Source organism: Tachysurus vachellii, chromosome 11 (genome assembly GCF_030014155.1).
Source record: "Tachysurus vachellii isolate PV-2020 chromosome 11, HZAU_Pvac_v1, whole genome shotgun sequence".
NCBI classification, from domain to species: Eukaryota; Metazoa; Chordata; class Actinopteri; order Siluriformes; family Bagridae; genus Tachysurus; species Tachysurus vachellii.
In genome coordinates this window covers 7,437,014-7,454,504 of record NC_083470.1, presented here as the reverse complement: position 1 = coordinate 7,454,504, position 17,491 = coordinate 7,437,014, and the positions used below count along the sequence as shown (strand labels likewise).

The 17,491-nt window shown below is 40.5% G+C and overlaps 1 protein-coding gene across 3 annotated transcripts in view; it reads left to right on the top strand.

The window, feature by feature from the left end:
• The first annotated feature begins 819 nt into the window (after nt 1–819).
• celsr3 (cadherin, EGF LAG seven-pass G-type receptor 3) overlaps nt 820–17,491 on the top strand; it is a 57,542-nt gene continuing 40,870 nt past the window's right edge. For 2 of the 3 annotated variants that reach the window (XM_060882179.1, XM_060882178.1), the window contains exons 1-3: nt 821–6,182; nt 12,319–12,656; nt 13,773–14,061. In XM_060882179.1, the coding sequence (XP_060738162.1) occupies nt 923–6,182; nt 12,319–12,656; nt 13,773–14,061 (5,887 nt within the window). In that variant the 5' untranslated portion in view covers nt 821–922. Of the gene's footprint in view, nt 6,183–12,318; nt 12,657–13,772; nt 14,062–17,491 lie in introns of all 3 variants that reach the window. The other variant, XM_060882180.1, reaches the window with a different exon arrangement.

The window sequence follows — 17,491 nt, the reverse complement described above, 5'->3', positions numbered from 1 at the left end:
AGTACACTGAGACATGGAGCCCAAAGCAGCCGTCAGTTCAGTTCAGCTCAGACGAGACAGCATGAGAACCGTGGGCGAGGAGGCGGCTTATCTTTCTGTGTGTGTGTACTGTATGTGTGTGTGTGTGTGTGTATAATTGAGCCGTATGCATTTTTCACCCTTCGTGGAAATGTTCCAGCTGTGGTACAGGCAGCCAAACTGCAGGACACACATGCTGGTGTTTTTTATATGTTGAAATATCCCTTCTTCTTTCTGTTATTATTGTTATTTAAGGACTTTCATAAAAGGTATAGTCATCTAGCGAAATTGTGTGTGTCTTAATTCTTAATGGATTGAAACAGGATGATTACCCTGAAAATGTCCTCTGGCCAATGCATGACGTCACAGGTGGACACCGGCTGACCACAGAATCACAAAGAAAGGAAACCATCCTGCTATATGCTTCACTTCTAAAATAAGGGAGACGTCTACTGATTAATTATATAATTGTAATAAATATTGCACATATATAGATACAGTATGTATACTATACATTTTTAGTCCACCATTTAAGCTTTCACTTTCTTAACCTTAAGTTTTAATGATATTGCTTCAAATTATAATGCTTTTAAGATTTCTGTGTATCATTTTGAAATTTGATGTATTTCCATTTACAAGATTCTCTCCAGTGTAGGTTATGGCGGCTGGAGAAACGGTCCTGCGCAGACTCCAAAGGGCTATTCTCAGAGAGAGAGAGAGAGAGAGAGAGAGAGAGAGAGAGAGAGAGAGAGAGAGAGAGAAACTGTGAGAGCTCGGGATAGAAAAAGATACAGAGGAAAAGAGAAAGGAAGAGGAGGAGGAGGAGGAGGAGGAGAAGGAGGAGAACGAAGGGAGCGAGAGGGGGTGGAATTATAGTAGCACCGGTTCCTGTGAGCCATGTTGGATGTGTGTAAGTAGGAAAGATGCTGCGCCCGTGCTGCTACTAGCGCGAGCTCTACCCGACACCGAGAGTAGATGCGAGCTTCTCGGGGGCTTCGAGAGCGCAGACCGTGGGAGCACGGCGGAAGGAGTCGGGCAGTGTCAGAGGACCTGGCGTCGGAAGAAAGAGAGCGCGAGAGAGGTAGAGGGGGAGAGATTGAGAGGCACAGAGAAGGGAGAGAGGGAGAAAGGGGGAGAAAAGGATCTCGCCACACTAATGGCTGCACTGCTGCTGGGCTTTAGCTCGCCGTCGTCACTCCTGCTGCACCTTCTGCTCTGCTCTTTGTTCGCCGTTGTCCCGGGGAGAGCAGCCACGCCACGCCGCCACCACCCGGCCCCCGGAGACGCGCGGACTCTGGCTGAGAGCGACACGGTGATCCGCCCCGTATGGAGAGCAGCGTGGCTCGGATCCAGTCAAGAATTTACGATTTCGCTGTCCGGAGCAGCAGGAGTCCCCGTGATCCCGTCGCCGCTGGATTACAATGCATCAGAACCAACGCCTCGGACTGGACTCTGTCATCACCGGCTACCCGGTTGTGTGCAGAAGGGCGTTGTTTCCCCGTTTCTCGCTCCCTTGCTTCAGATTGGAAAAAAGAGATCTGTGCAAAGGACTAGAGCATGCTCGTGTTTGTGCCGTCTCGATTGCGGGTGGGTCACTGTACAGCGTGAGCACCAGGGACAGGGCTGTATCGATGCCCGTTCCGGTTTGGATAAGAGCGCAGGAGGTTGGAGAACCGGGCCCGAGCGCAGCTCGTTGCCCTCAAAACGGGAGTTTAGCGATGCCAAGAGATGGGCTCGGCCACCATCAACGGACAATTCAAATTCTAATGTGACTGGCAGTGTTTCGGACGCCAATAAAAGGGACAAAAGGAATCCTTGGATAACGTACAGTCCCTCCCGGGGCCTCCTCAATGCTATCGATCCCACGACACAGGGCTGGAAAGGGTGTTTTCATGGTGTCACTGGTGATAGCATTAAATCTCGCGCGCAGCACCTTTCAGGACCATCAGACATCTGCCTGAACTCATGCCGGCTTACAGGAGTCACTGTCGCTCCCGTAGCTTCCTCTAAAACATTCTTAAATGGATACGGGCACCGAGCCAGTCACAATCTGGCGCGCAAGGAATGGAGTAGCAGAGAGCGCAACATCGCCCCTTTTACAGGCATTATTTTACCATTCTATTTGTCATGCAAAAATATCACGGTAATGGACACCCCTGATCTGAATGCAAAGCTTAGAGATGAGAGAGGAAAGTATAAACAGAAGTATCCGCAAAGTCAAGGTAAGGCTCGCAAAGCCGGTTTAATTTCGGACAGAAGTCACGTGTCACAATGTGTCTTCTACTTTACTGGAAAGCCTTTTCTCCTAACTGAAAAACAAACTAATTATCCATCGATATCTAAAGCAATCTCTACTTTGTCTGACTCGGAAAGCAAGAACATCTCTGACTCACAAGTTAAATGTAGCGATTGTGTTACTCACATAATGCCGCACTCCCAGCTCTCGGCTCAGCTGAACTTGACTGAGACATCCTGTGACTTACATACTCACACTGGGACTTGGAACAATGACAAAAAGGGCACAGAGGGTGAGTCAGCTCTAGATGTTAAGTTAAACTTTGTTCAAAGTTTGTTTTTGTGGAACTATAACAGTAACAACAACAACAACAACAACAAACAGCAGAATGACTATCAAAACAACAATAACTCTAGTGAAAATAGTATAAATGAAACAAAAATTGTTCAAAGGAATAACAAAATGGACAGCAACATTTCAGCGCAAGTGTCAACAGCGCATGTGCCATGTTCTCAAGCTCACCTGGATTCTGTCCCAATGGAGAGTCCACACCCGGCATGCGCTGACAGCACCACCAGCAACAGCTTAGATACCAACAGGGGAGCCGCACAAACGCAATTAAAATCCGGTAAAGGGCTGCCATTACAAGCTGAGGCTGTCAGTCAGCATGTGGAGCAGGTTGGGGTCTCAGGGGAGAGGAGGAAGGGAGAGATGGCAGGAGAGGTGAGGGAGGAGGAAGTGGAGGATAGCAGGGGGAAGGGTTACAGGCAGTTTGGAAAACAAGGAAGCAAGGAAAGTGGAGGGTGGGTGAATGCAGATAGCACAAAGAAAGATGAGTCTGAAGGAGATACAAATTTACAGGGAGAGGGAGGAAGAGATCAAGTCTCACAGACAGTAAGAGAGACAGTTAGAGAAGATGAGAACAAAAACTGGCAGCAATTCAAAGAAAACAAGGCAGAAAAAGATGAGTCAAAAAACAACCGAGACTTGGTAGAAACCACTCCAGTAGAGGTTACAACTGAAACAAAACAAACAGACAAAGAATGTAACAAGAAAAAAGTCATGAACGATTATGAGTACTACAAAGAAAAAATAGGTGAGCAACCAGGTGCCCTTCCTGTTGGACGCTCACGTAGAGCTGCTAATCGACACCCCCATTTCCCTCAGTATAATTATCAGATTCAGGTGGCAGAAAACCAGCCTCCTAGTACCTCTGTTATATCAATGGTAGCAGAGGATCCAGATCCTGGAGAGGCAGGACGGCTCAGCTACAGCATTGCAGCTTTAATGAACAGCAGATCCATGGACTACTTTCAAATTGATCCTATGACTGGACTTATCACTACCACACATGTACTGGATAGAGAGCACATGGACTTGCATTACTTCAGAGTGACTGCTACAGATCATGGTTCACCACGTTTGTCTGGAACAACAATGGTAGCTATTGCCGTTTCTGACCGGAATGACCACTCTCCAATTTTTGAACAGACAGAATACCGTGAAACAATCAGAGAGAATGTGGAAGAGGGTTATCCAATCTTGCAGCTACGTGCTACTGATCTCGACTCCCAGGCAAATGCTAACATTCGTTACCGGTTTATTGGGGAAAGTGCACCTGTTGCACGTTCTGCATTTGAAATTGATCCACGGTCAGGTTTGATCACAACTCGAGGTATTGTTGACCGAGAGATAAACGAACGCTATATGTTACAGGTAGAGGCCAACGATCAAGGCCGAGAGCCAGGTCCACGTTCTGCTACCGTTAATGTTCACATTACAGTTTTGGATGAAAATGACAATGTTCCACAATTCAGTCAGAAACGTTACATAGTGGCAGTACGAGAAGACGTGCGGCCACATTCAGAAATCTTGCGTGTCAGTGCTTCCGATGAAGATAAAGACGGAAATGCTGCTGTGCACTACAACATTATCAGTGGGAACAGCCGAGGGCAGTTTGCAATTGATAGTGTTACTGGAGAAATACAAGTAGTAGCACCACTGGACTTTGAGACAGAACGTGAATATACTTTACGACTACGTGCTCAAGATAATGGCCGGCCTCCTCTTTCTAACAGCACTGGAATTGTTAGTGTCCAAGTGACTGATGTAAATGATAATCCACCAATTTTTGTATCTACACCATTCCAAGCTACAGTGCTGGAGAGTGCCCCGATTGGCCACTCTGTCCTGCACATTCAAGCCATTGACACTGATAATGGTGATAACGCACGGCTAGAGTACAGACTAACAGGAACTGGCACAGACACTCCTTTTGTTATCAATGCTGCTACAGGCTGGGTCACAGTGAGCTCAGTGCTTGACCGGGAATTGGTAGAGCACTATTTCTTTGGTGTTGAGGCCAGAGATTATGGAGCACCACCACTTTCTGCCACAGCAAGTGTCACTATCACTGTGATGGATGTTAACGATAATCGCCCCGAGTTCCTTCAGAAAGAGTACTATGTTCGACTAAATGAGGATGCTTCAGTCGGAACGAGTGTCGTTAGCGTAACAGCAGTTGACCGTGATGTCAACAGTGCAGTCACCTACCAGATTACTGGTGGAAACACTCGCAACCGTTTTGCTATTAGCACAGCTGGAGGATCTGGACTTTTAACACTGGCATTGCCACTTGACTATAAACAGGAGCGGCGTTATGTGCTAACAGTCACTGCCTCTGACAGAACTCTACATGATACCTGTCAGGTACACGTGAACATCACAGATGCAAACACACACCGTCCAGTGTTTCAGAGTGCTCACTACTCTGTGAGTGTAAATGAAGATAGACCTCCAGGTAGCACTGTGGTGGTAATAAGTGCCACAGATGATGATGTTGGCGAGAACGCCCGGATCATATACTTCTTAGAAGACAACATTCCACAGTTCCGAATTGATCCTGCAACAGGTGCAATCACATTACAAGCTGAGCTGGACTATGAAGACCAAATGACTTACACTCTTGCCATTACAGCTCGTGACAATGGAATACCACAGAAGTCTGACACAACCTATGTAGAAGTCAATGTGAATGATGTGAATGACAATGCACCACAGTTCCTCAGCCCACATTACCAGGGTGGAGTCAGTGAAGATGCCCCACCTTTTACAAGTGTCCTACAGATCTCTGCCACCGACCGTGATGCTCATGCTAATGGACGTGTGCAGTATACCTTCCAAAATGGAGAAGATGGTGATGGTGATTTCACCATTGAGCCGACTTCTGGAATAGTTCGCACCGTGCGGCGACTTGATCGAGAAAGTGTGCCATTCTATGAACTCACAGCCTTTGCAGTGGATCGTGGAGTTCCACCTCAACGCACACCGGTCCGTATCCAGGTCAGTGTTATGGATGTTAATGACAATGCTCCTGTCTTCCCTGCTGATGACTTTGAGGTGCGGGTGAAAGAGAACAGTGCAGTCGGGTCAGTCGTAGCTCAGATTACAGCCACAGATCCAGACGAAGGCCCTAATGCCCAGATTATGTACCAAATTGTTGAAGGTAACATTCCAGAAATCTTCCAGATGGACATTTTTTCAGGAGAGCTCACATCTCTGATTGACTTGGATTATGAGACACGGAACGAGTATGTCATTGTTGTGCAAGCCACATCAGCACCTCTGGTAAGCCGGGCCACGGTGCGAATCCGACTTATTGACCAAAACGACAATAGCCCAGAAATGAAGAACTTTCAGATTATATTCAACAACTTTGTGTCAAATCGTTCTAACACTTTCCCGAGCGGAGTTATAGGGCGTGTTCCAGCCCATGACCCAGATGTAACTGATCGCCTCTACTACACCATTGAACATGGTAACGAGCTTCACCTGCTTTTACTCAACCGCACAAGTGGAGAAATCCAACTCAGCAGTGAACTGGACAACAATCGCCCACTGGTCGCCCACATGCTCATCACTGTCACTGGTAAGTCAGGGACAGAGGGAAGGGGGATGGGAGCAAGAATTGTGTTGCTTTTAGGAGGGAGATAAAAGAATAAGTGAAGCAAGGGAATGAAGATAGAGCCAAATCAGGTTAAAATGCTTTGCATAACCGTTCTCTTCTGTGTAACTGTCTTGTAGGACATTTGTGAAACTGACTTGGTGAGTGTCAGAGAGAAAGAGAGAGAGAGAAAGAGAGAGAGAGAGAGAGAGAGAGAGAGAGAGAGAGAGAGAGAGAGAGAGAGAGGTCAAATTACAAAGAGAGATAAAAGAAAGAATCCTTTAGAGAAATCTGACTCTTGATTGACATCATACAAGCATTTTCAGATCATTGTAAATTGCATTATGTGCTAATGGTGGCTTCCTGGTATCAGAAGGTAACAATAGACAATAATGGTGGGTAAGTGCGATAAGCATTGGCTGTAATGACAATGTTGGTCTCATTGTAGCATGGCTTGAAAGCGATATCATGGTGTGGACACATTGAGACTATAGGTTTACTTGGTCTTAATATGTTGATGTTTGTACTGGCATTAGAAAAACAGGATTTGGGAATAGCAACATATTTCACAGCAATATTTTCAAGCTTAATTAATTTGGATGGCCTGCAGCATTAATATCTTTGTTCTTGGGGTTCTCCATATGGGGGGATGACATAAAATGTGTGTGCGTGTGTGTGTGTGTGTGTGTGTGTGTGTGTGTGTGTGTGTGTGTGTGTGTGTGTGTGTGTGTGAGACTAAAACTGCAGTCAATTAGAGCCAACTCAATTAGATTTTGGCAAGCATTCTGCCTTTACCTGTCAGACTCTCCTCTCCTGCATGTGAAGCCTACTTTCACTCTGTCCTCCATTCACTTATCTTTTTTCTTCTCTTATACACCCACTGCTCTCTGTCAGTGTTTTTCACCTCTCTTCTTCTTGACTGAAGAGATGGATGTAATTTTATTAGGGCGAATGACCTAATAGCACTCTCTCTCAGTGTGTGCCGATCATGAGTGACAGGAAAAAGAACAACAAGTGGGATCTGGTATTTTTGAATGAATGAAAGGACGTTTATTCCAGATTTTATTTGTGTGTGTGTGTGTGTGTGTGTGTGTGTGTGTGTGTGTGTGTGTGTGTGTGTGGGTAAGTGTGTGTGTGATTTATTCAAAAACACTAGCCTGTGGAGGGTAACAAGGCCTCTGTGAAATTTGACACAATTTCCTTTCACAAGGGATGCAGTGAAAAACTATTGAAGTTGTATTGTATGCTTTTACACACTCATTTATTTATTTATTTATCTCAGAAAAATAGCAGGATGAGTTCTTAATAGAATATGCCAAAAATTAAGCTTATACAAATTCCCCATATGTAATTAATCATTTAAGACATGGTTGCTTTAAATCATCATCTACACAGCTTCACTTCACTGCTGTTCTGGGCACAAGTCATTTTTAGAACATTATACTGAGAAGACAAATTGATTTTATAAGAAAAGCAGACTTATTACAATTATTGCCGGTCTACTTATTTTTGCCTTCCTCTGTATGATCCACATAATAATGTATGACTCATGATATGATATGATATGTTCATACTGTTCTGTCACTTCCTGTTCCTCTCATGGTTTTCTAAATAGGCCCTTTTCATTTGGGAAATTGATGAATTTTTTTAACAGCAGCTCTGACGGTTCCAGTCACAGGGTCTATTTTAATGCATTTGATCCAAGAAGTTATTTCTATAGCACTAACTTACACAGGGACTTAAAATGATGAAATGCTGGATGATACACATGTACATATCAAAAAATGTGTGTGATCATTGACATTGTGTTTTAATTTTAAGTTATTGTTTCTCTTGAAAGATTAATTAAAGCTGCTATAACATAAGTGATAACAGGAACTAATTTATTGTGCAAAATTGAATGTAACAATAAACAGCTAGAGAGTATGGCATGTTAGTTAATAATAAAAATAATAAAAATAAACAAATATAGCAAAATTAAAGACAGAAGTGTGATATGCACTTAAATACTTTTCAGTAGAATGACCATATCTTTGGTCAATTCGAGTGTCTGTATTTTTCTATTTGTACCGCAAATGAAGCTTAATGCTATCGTATAGCAAACCAGCAAACCAGTCTCTCTCTCTCCCTCTCTTTCTCTCTCTCTCTCTCTCTCTCTCTCGTTGATTGATTTCACTCAACACTTTGTACTGCTGTTATATCGCAATGTAGTATTGAATGCTGATTGTGTTGCTGCAATACATTGTAGATACATGTATATGCAAATATTCCGTTCGTTTTACTTACGTTAAATTCAGTTCAGTTCAGAAGTTAAAGTAAGTTTCATTTGAATTTTTTTTTCAGTGCATTTAAGTAAAACATTCTCACTTCTGAGACTGTAAAACCCAGCAGATACTTTTTTTTTTTTTACTTAATGATGAATTCAGCAACAGTAAGCAAAGGAAAAATGTTCCCTTGAGACAGCATGAGTCATAAAAATCGAACATAGCCAGACTCATATGAGAAACTCTTCCTCCTCTGGGCAACACTGGAGAGTAATATTTTAATGTTAGCTTCATGATGAATTGCAGTAAGACAGTATGCGGGTCATACAGCAGAAAGGCACATAGCAGTGAGGATGTTAAAAACACACAAGTCTCTGGGAGGTATGAGTCTCTGGGGAAAAAATGTCTTACAGCTGGAAGGTACATTTTATGTACAAATGACTCCTATTATAAAGAAGCCTCATGAAGCCTAGCATAAGGATCATGGGTTAGTAGCTTTCTTATGTTCCTCCTCCACCTGAGGAGGTAAACACAATTACCATGTTATTGTACTGGTATACAATTGTATTGTCTGGTTTTTTAGGTACAGTAGGTACAACACTGTGCCCATACATACAGCTCAACATGCGGATATGATGTTTTGTTAGATATGATGGTATGATGCCATAATATCATACAGTAGATCGTAGTCGCTATCGCTAGTGTAGTTCTCTGTGTGGTGCCAGTCCCAAGACAACCACAGGACCCTCAGGCAAAGCTTCTTAAAACTCAACTGCTCAGATGTCCACTTGGATTGTACACTATATAGCCAAAAGTATGTGGACACCTGACCATCACATCCATACAGGAAACTTCCCCAAACTGTTACCAAAATGTTCGAGCACAGAATGGTCTTTGTAGGCTGTCACATTAAGATTATATTTTACTCGATCAAAAATCCAAACATTGTCAGTATGACAATGTCCCTGTGCACAAAGCAAGATCCATGAAGACATGTCTTGCCAATTGAAATCCTATAACATGCCAGGCCTCCTCGCCCGACATCAGTACTGAACTCAGTAATGCTCTTTCTGGCTGAATGAGCAGAAATCCCCACAGCCATGCTTCAAAAGGTAATGCAACACTTCCCAGAAGAGTGGAGGTTATTATAACAGCAAAAGAGGCCAAATCTGGACTGGGATGTTGGGATGTTCATAAAGCACATATGGGTGTTTTGGCTAGGTTGTGGTTCTTTATGACAAAAGCACCTGGCTAATACTGGACATTGCTCTCCAGTTGTTACACTACACTGTGTTTGTGTGTGTGTGTGTGTGTGTGTGTGTGTGTGAGATTATGCAGAATCTACAGGCTTATTTGATCTCTTTTTTCTGGGTTATACTCTTTTTGTCTTGTTGTCATTTCTCTGTGTTTAAATTGTAGTGACAGGCTCCCTCTCTCTCCTCTGTCTTACCCAATGGGTGTGTGTGTGTGTGTGTGTGTGTGTGTGTGACCCATCAATTCAAATATTTTTCTACCCTGGGAAAATAAAGCCTACAAAAATAGAGCACACATATCCAAACACTCAGACACACATTTATTTCCTCCCAGCAGTATAAAGAGTCTAAAATAAACTTTACATTAGTGTAAAAGAGTTTGGCAGTTTATTAAATATTAATCACTGTTAGAGTGCAAGAGAGAGGGAGGTAGAGACTTAGCAAGAGTGAGATAGCAAGACAAAAGACAGAAAAGTAAATGAAAAAGAGAGTGGCTAAGAAACAGAAGCACTTATGTAAGAAATTAGGGAGAGAGAGAGAGAGAGAGAGAGAGAGAGAGAGAGAGAGAGAGAGAGAGAGAGAGAGAGAGAGAGAGAGTGAGAGAGAATATTAATCCATACAGTATATATCAGAGAGCCGTACATTAGAAGCAGCCACACATGCTCAGCACATATTGCTTCAGCAGTAACAGGATGATGCTGGAGTTACTGTATAATGTGTGTAAAATAAGGGTGTGAAAACGTTCAGACTACGTCTCAGATGTAAATAAGAGTAACTAGTGTATTAATACACAGTAACAAACACAGGCAGAAATGATCTGCTTTTTGTCCAGTGATGACATGAAGGAGGATTTGGTATATATCCTGGAAACAGAGACACACACGCACGTTATTATATTGTAATAGGATGTGTTACGTATTAGGCATATTAGTCTGTAATCAGGAAAATTTGCAGATTTAATCTCCATGTCTAATATATTTATGGTATTATTATACGATTAGCAGTATTAACTGTATTAATTGTTTATATGAGGCAGGTTTTATGCGAACGACAGGGTAAAGCAGGAGGAATTGAGCAGTGCTCACTGTTTTACTGTGATTGTGTGTGTGCCTGTGTGTGTGTGTGTGTGTGTGTGAGCAAGAGGTCAACATGGAGTCAGTCCCCATAATCCTGTAATAAAACCAGCTGCCATGTCTCCCCTCCCCCACAGCACACACCCTCTCTCTCTTTTCTGCTTTCTTCTCCTTCACACTGTTCTTTCAATCTATCCTTTCCTTTCATTCCTATCATTTTGTTTTCTTCCACACTGCTGCAATTACTCTATTCACTCTATCTCTGTGTGGTTCCATTAAAAGTTAGATGTAGTTATTAGGAAAGGAGAAATCTAGTGACATTACAATGCATTTCACGTTTATTTCCAACATTTTCCCCTCTCTAAATCCTTCAGTGGGATTAAAAGTGTTCTTTATCACACAGAAAGCAAACTAAATAGGCTTTGAATCACTAATTGCACTCCACATGAATACTGTGTTGTGCTGAGGTTTTGGATCTTTGGTTAATTTGGCTTGAAAGGAAAACCCAAGTGTTCTCGATGTCTCTATGCACTGCATCTATGTGTTATTACTACTGAGATGTATTTCAACACATTTCTATGTACTGAAAAAAACTATAGAAGACATAGAGACTTGAGATTCACTTATAATGGATGCCAAAGTGCAATTATTGGTTTCTGTGAATAAACGCTTCATATGCATTACTTTATAATGGGAATTATGGTAACTTATGCTCTTAGAAAAAAAGGTTTCCATTTAGTAACTTAAATGGTTCTTCTGGTTTGTCCTGAATGGACCCTTGTAGATTCTATGTAATGTCTTACAACATCATCTTTCATGGAAGGAAAGTGTACTTATATGTTTATTCCTTTACATGTCAAAGCGAATCATGGAAACCAATCATACAGATTTATGTTTTTTATTTTAATGGTTAAATAAATTACCAAAAAAAAATCTATCTATCTACTCTATCTATCTATCTATCTATCTATCTATCTATCTATCTATCTATCTATCTATCTATCTATCTATCTATCTATCTATCCACACTGTTCTCCACTAAAGTCGTAACGAAAAACATCTTAATACAATGTTTGTAAAAAAAAAAAGATGAATGTAGTTTAACAGCTGACCTTAGACTTTTATTAAAAGCGAGCTTCAACCAAAGAGGTTTTTTTTTTTATCTTTTCTCTGAACTGGAAAATGTGTCAGCATTGTTGACTGAGATCATGTCATATTCATAAAACATAGTCATGTTTTATGAATATGCAGATTCAGAAAATATAGTTATGATGAGGATAAAAGATAAAAGTGTAATGACACCTGTGTATTTGTATCTGTGGAATTGTTTTAATAATTTATTTAATACAGAAACCATTAAATGGATTAAAAATGAGTTTTGGGTGACTAAATAGAAAGAGAAGAGCTGAAGTGTTATTTAAAACCTCAGTGTGCTCAGGAGTGTATTTTATAGGGGATTACTTATCAGAAAATTGACATTGATTTTGATGTGTTTTTTTTTTTTGCTCTCTACCCCTACCTCTCATCTCAGATGGTGTTCACAGCATCAGTGCTCAGTGTGAGCTGAGGGTCCTGATCATCACCGAGGACATGTTAAGCAGCAGTGTAACAGTGAGACTCCAAAATATGTCCCAGGAGCAGTTCCTGTCTCCACTGCTTGCCGACTTCCTGGAAGGTGTGTCATCTGTGCTGTCAGTCGCTGCTGCGGATGTGTTTGTTTTCAACGTACAGCCGGATGCTGAAGCGGAGCGAGTGTTGAATGTCAGTTTTTCAGCAGCATTGCCAGGAGGACAGTTCTTCCCTTCAGATGCGCTGGAGGAGCAGCTCTACCTTAACAGACCAAGACTAAATATGCTCACTCAGATGCAGGTAACTGAACCAATTTATTATATATATGTATATACACACATAACACACAGAGATATAAACACTGTAAGGTTTTGCTTTAAGTAAAGAATATCACAGGATGTTCTGTTATAGAGCCAGGTTGGTCTGATGATTATTTATTAAGTGTTTTATTTATTTATTTTATACCACGGTATTTTGCCAATAATTACAAGTTTTTACCTATTATAGAAAGATCTATCACTCTTTTGAACCATTTCTGTAAATGACCTATTAACTAAAACTCTGATTTGAGCTGGCTCTATTCTCCGAGCTGTATTATAGAAAATGCTGAGTTATATTACAAATGAATTTATGCCTTGTGAGATTTACTGAAAGATTTGATGTAAGAGTAGATAAGAAACAAGTAAAAATGCAAAAACTGTCTACCAAATATGCTGTATAAAAATGACATTTTAATTATTCTTTGAGGACTTTCTTGAGGCTCACTGCATTCAAAGAAAGTTTCATTCACAGTAAATACCCCAGAATATTTTTTATCTCTTCTTGCATATTGCTTAGCAACACTGCCCTTATTAGCATCGATCCCAGTATAAGTACTGTTAGATCATTTTCTTAGCATATCAATACTTGCATGCTTAGCTAACCCAGTTAGCAATAATACTTTTACTATTTACATTCTCTGAAACACTTGTATATTAACCATTAGTACATCTCTATTACATGAAAAGGTTTTACTTAAGGTTTTCTTAAAGCTAATTAAAGGTATTATAGTCCTTAGATACAGATGTGTTTATAAATAATTTTTAAAGGTATATTATTAAGGTTCAGGTGAAAAAAAGGTGAACAAACTACAAAACTACAGGAGAACTATTTCAGTTGCTTCTGAGAAGTCTTGCTTTTTCTTGTCTACCTTCTCAATGCCAAATACAACTCCTCTAATAATTTAGCCTTAAATATGAAATAAAATATTTTTATTACATTACAAATTCTACAATAATTGTGAAATAATCACAATTAACAATCTAGACAACATAAATCAAGAGAAATTAACTTGGGACCAAATCGTACACCTAAAGCAATATTTTTATCTTACACAAACACACATGTACACTCTAACTCCTGTGTTGCTATCTGCAGGTGCTGCCGTTTGATGATAACGTGTGTTTGCGTGAGCCGTGTCAGAACTACATGAAGTGCATCAGCGTCCTGCGCTTCAATAGCTCCGCCCCTTTTATCTCCTCACCCTCGATGCTGTTTCGGCCCATCCACCCTATTGCAGGCCTGCGCTGTCGCTGTCCCCCTGGCTTCACAGGGGATTACTGTGAGATCGAGATTAATATGTGCTACTCGAATCCTTGCCTGAACGGAGGAGTGTGTGCACGCAGGGAAGGAGGATACACCTGTATCTGTAGAGAGAATTATACAGGTGAGTGTACGTGTGAGGATTTTCTCTTTTTTGGGGTTGTGTGTAAGCTTCAGGGCTTTCGTGTTCGTTAGTTAGTGCAGTCAGAAGGCGTGTAGCAGTTCTAAATGAGATGCAGTACAGCAGGGGCTGATGTGCAGCTTCTGAGAGATACAGGATGAAGAGAGGCGATGATAATGAGGGAAGGAGAAAGCTGGAGGAGCGTTAGAGAAGAAAAAGCTCTTCATGGCAACAACAGAACACAAATAAGATCTTTTCTTGGAATGTGTTGATCCGATATGCATTATTCATCATATTTATTATGTAATAATGAATGACACTATTTATTTATAACAATTCTTTATAAATATGTACAGATGGAATGAATAGCAGCAGGTAGTTCAGTAAGCAACAAATATGACCAACTTTAGTCATATTTAAGAATAGAACTATTTATTTACTTGAAGATAAATTCGAAGTAGCCCCACCTCTTCTTTGTTTTTGTTTATTTATTTGCTGCCTTTTACTTTTAATTCTAAGCCTAAGTAGACTTTTCTGCATCCAGGTATACATATTATACTAATATGTAGTGCTTGGATTTTGTATGCTAACTAATCTTATGCTAAATGGAAATGACAGAACTGTCACTCTCTCTCTCTCTCTCTCTCTCTCTCTCTCTCTCTCTCTCTCTCTTGCCTCTTATACCACAGTTATTTGCCAATGATTACAATCTTTTAATAATTAAAGATCCATCGCTCTTTTTAACCATTTTTGTAAACGATCTTTTAGCTATATAAATGACAACATATCAACACTTTCTAAATCTGAAGCTGAATCAGAAATTTACTAAATGAAAATAATAAATTTATGAAATAATAATAAAAAATAAGAACTTGAGATGCTAGTTAAAGCATTGTAAAAGTATTCTTTGAGGCATGAAGCTTATCATAGGTTTAACATGACATTGTTTGCTTTTTTGGCTAGCAGAGTATACCGTCTCTCTCGGTCTCTCTCGCTCCCCCCCCTCTCTCACTCTCTCTCTCTCTCTCTCTCTCTCTCTCTCTCTCTCTTTCTCTTTCTCTCCCTCTCTCAGCCTGTGCCACATGTTGCTTAATAATGATAGATTACGATAATCAGAATCTAATGAAAAAATAAATATGGAATTGTAAGAATTCTTGAATAAATAAAGCACTGTTGTATGACACTCTGGATAAGGGCTTCTGCTAAATGCCGTAAATGTAAATGTGAAATGCAAAGGTAGTCCTAAATTGCCAAAAAGTCTTGGAAATCAAATGGAAACTCAAAACCCTAGCAGACTGATTTAAAATTTAACAGTCTTCTTGATCTGAGAGAGAAGCTGTGAGGCATGCTGTCTCAAATCTCTCTTCCAGGATTACGAGAAAAACAATCTGCCAACTGTGGCCTTCACACTCTGTGGCTGAAAAACCATAATTTGTATGGTTCAATTCATATTTTGTAGATGAACCATATTATTCACCATCCATCATTCAACAATTCAGATTTTAGACTTAGTTCTTTGCTAACTAATTTCATGCAGATTCTCCTCATTGTCTCTAAAATACAAACTCTGCATTTATTGCTCAGAAATGACAATGATGTATACCAGAGCAGTGCTGGATTCTTTGATATGATTGAGGCATAGAGGCATAGATTGTTGGATAAGGTTGTATATAAGGATAAGGTTGGATAAAGTTGTGTATATTATACTATAGGTACTTGTATGGAATACACTCCATGTAAGAGAGAGGGAAAAATAAATGCTGGTGAGGGAATAACTGCTTATATATAGCATAGTATACTATATGTTTATGTTAATATGTTTGTGGACATTCAACATGTAATCATAAATGGATAGAAAATTATAATTAATTATTTTTTAATTGCTCAAAATGTAAGCATTGATGTCATTTTATGGTGTTTTTTTTAATGAAAAAAAAAAGGGTGATTGCTATGGTATATATGGATTAAAACAGTTCAGGATGTGGTAACAGTAACTCTATGCAAGTCCACAACATACCACAACATCATTGATTATTTTCTTCCATCAGCTCAACTCCAAGTGTTTTATTCCTTACATCAATCACACACAGGAAAGTTCAGGAGCTCACAAACTCATGCAACTACTTTAATAAAACCAGCATGATCAATCTAAGGCCAATGCAATATTAATGTCCTGGAAAGAATTGCAGGGCATTCACAGCATTCATAGCTCCAGGGTTGGCTTATTATCTATGTGGAGTTTCTGTGCACGTCTCTATGGGTTTCCTCTGGATTCTCCAGTTTTCTCTCACCTTCCAAAGACACACAGATAAATGGACTGGATTGGAAAAACACCTATGCCCTTAGGTGTGAGTGTGTGAGCTTGTGTGGTGCCCTGTAATAGACTGGTTTCCTATTCAGGGTGTCTTTCCACCCTGTGGAAAATGCTCCAGGATAAAGTGGTTACTGAAGATGAATGAATTGATATCGAAATGCAGATTATAGGCTAAATTTGTGAATTTCCCACTGGGATGAGTAAAGTATTTATCTATCTATATTAAAGCCTTAAATTATAGGCTAATTTAACAAAAAGCTGCATTGGTGTACATTATTCCTAAAACCCCTTGGGAACAATATTAACACACTCAGTATGTGAAAATGTAAATGCCATAACTGGAAAACACCAAATACAGGAAATGAAGATAGAAATTGAGAAATTAATGCACAGACGGAGGGAGGAGAAAGGACAAATGCATGGATGCATGGAGAGATTAGTGTCTACAGGAAGAGGAGGAAATGAGAGGAATGTGCAGAATTAGTGATGGGAAGATTAAAGGACAGAGAGTGAGAAATGTGATGAAAAAAGTGATAAAGTAGAACAACAGTGAAGAAGTGAAGCAGATAGTTGGGATGGAAATGATATGCAGAGGACAGGATAAAGTGGTGGAGAGATGGGGGGTGTGGAGACAGAGAAAAGGAAAGATCAGAGAGAGGGGGACAGAGAGGATGGAGGTAGGGGCAGATGGGGTTCCCCTGGGGGTCATACCATGTGTGAAAGTACAGGGGAAGGGGAGCTACTTTGCCTGTCGGGTAAGCTGGGGCTTTGATGAATTAAACATCACGTGAATAAAGGCGGGTGAATAAATAGCAAAACACACACACCACGGGGGAGAAACAGAGAGAGGAACAAAGTGTACATGTGAGGAAAGGGCGATGTATCGGAAGGATGAACAGACAGGAAGACAGAGAGAGAGTTGAAGCAGACGACTGAGAGGATGATGAGAGAAAGTGAAATAAGTTGTAGAGCAGTGATGGCCTGCTTCAAGTTTCTCTGAGAGTCAGTGGAGTTTAGTTCACTGACAAATCGCAGGTATCTTTTCTTTTCCTATAAAAAAAATAAGAATTAGAATTCATAATAATAATTAGAAAGTATTTATTTTTCTCACTTTTGTGA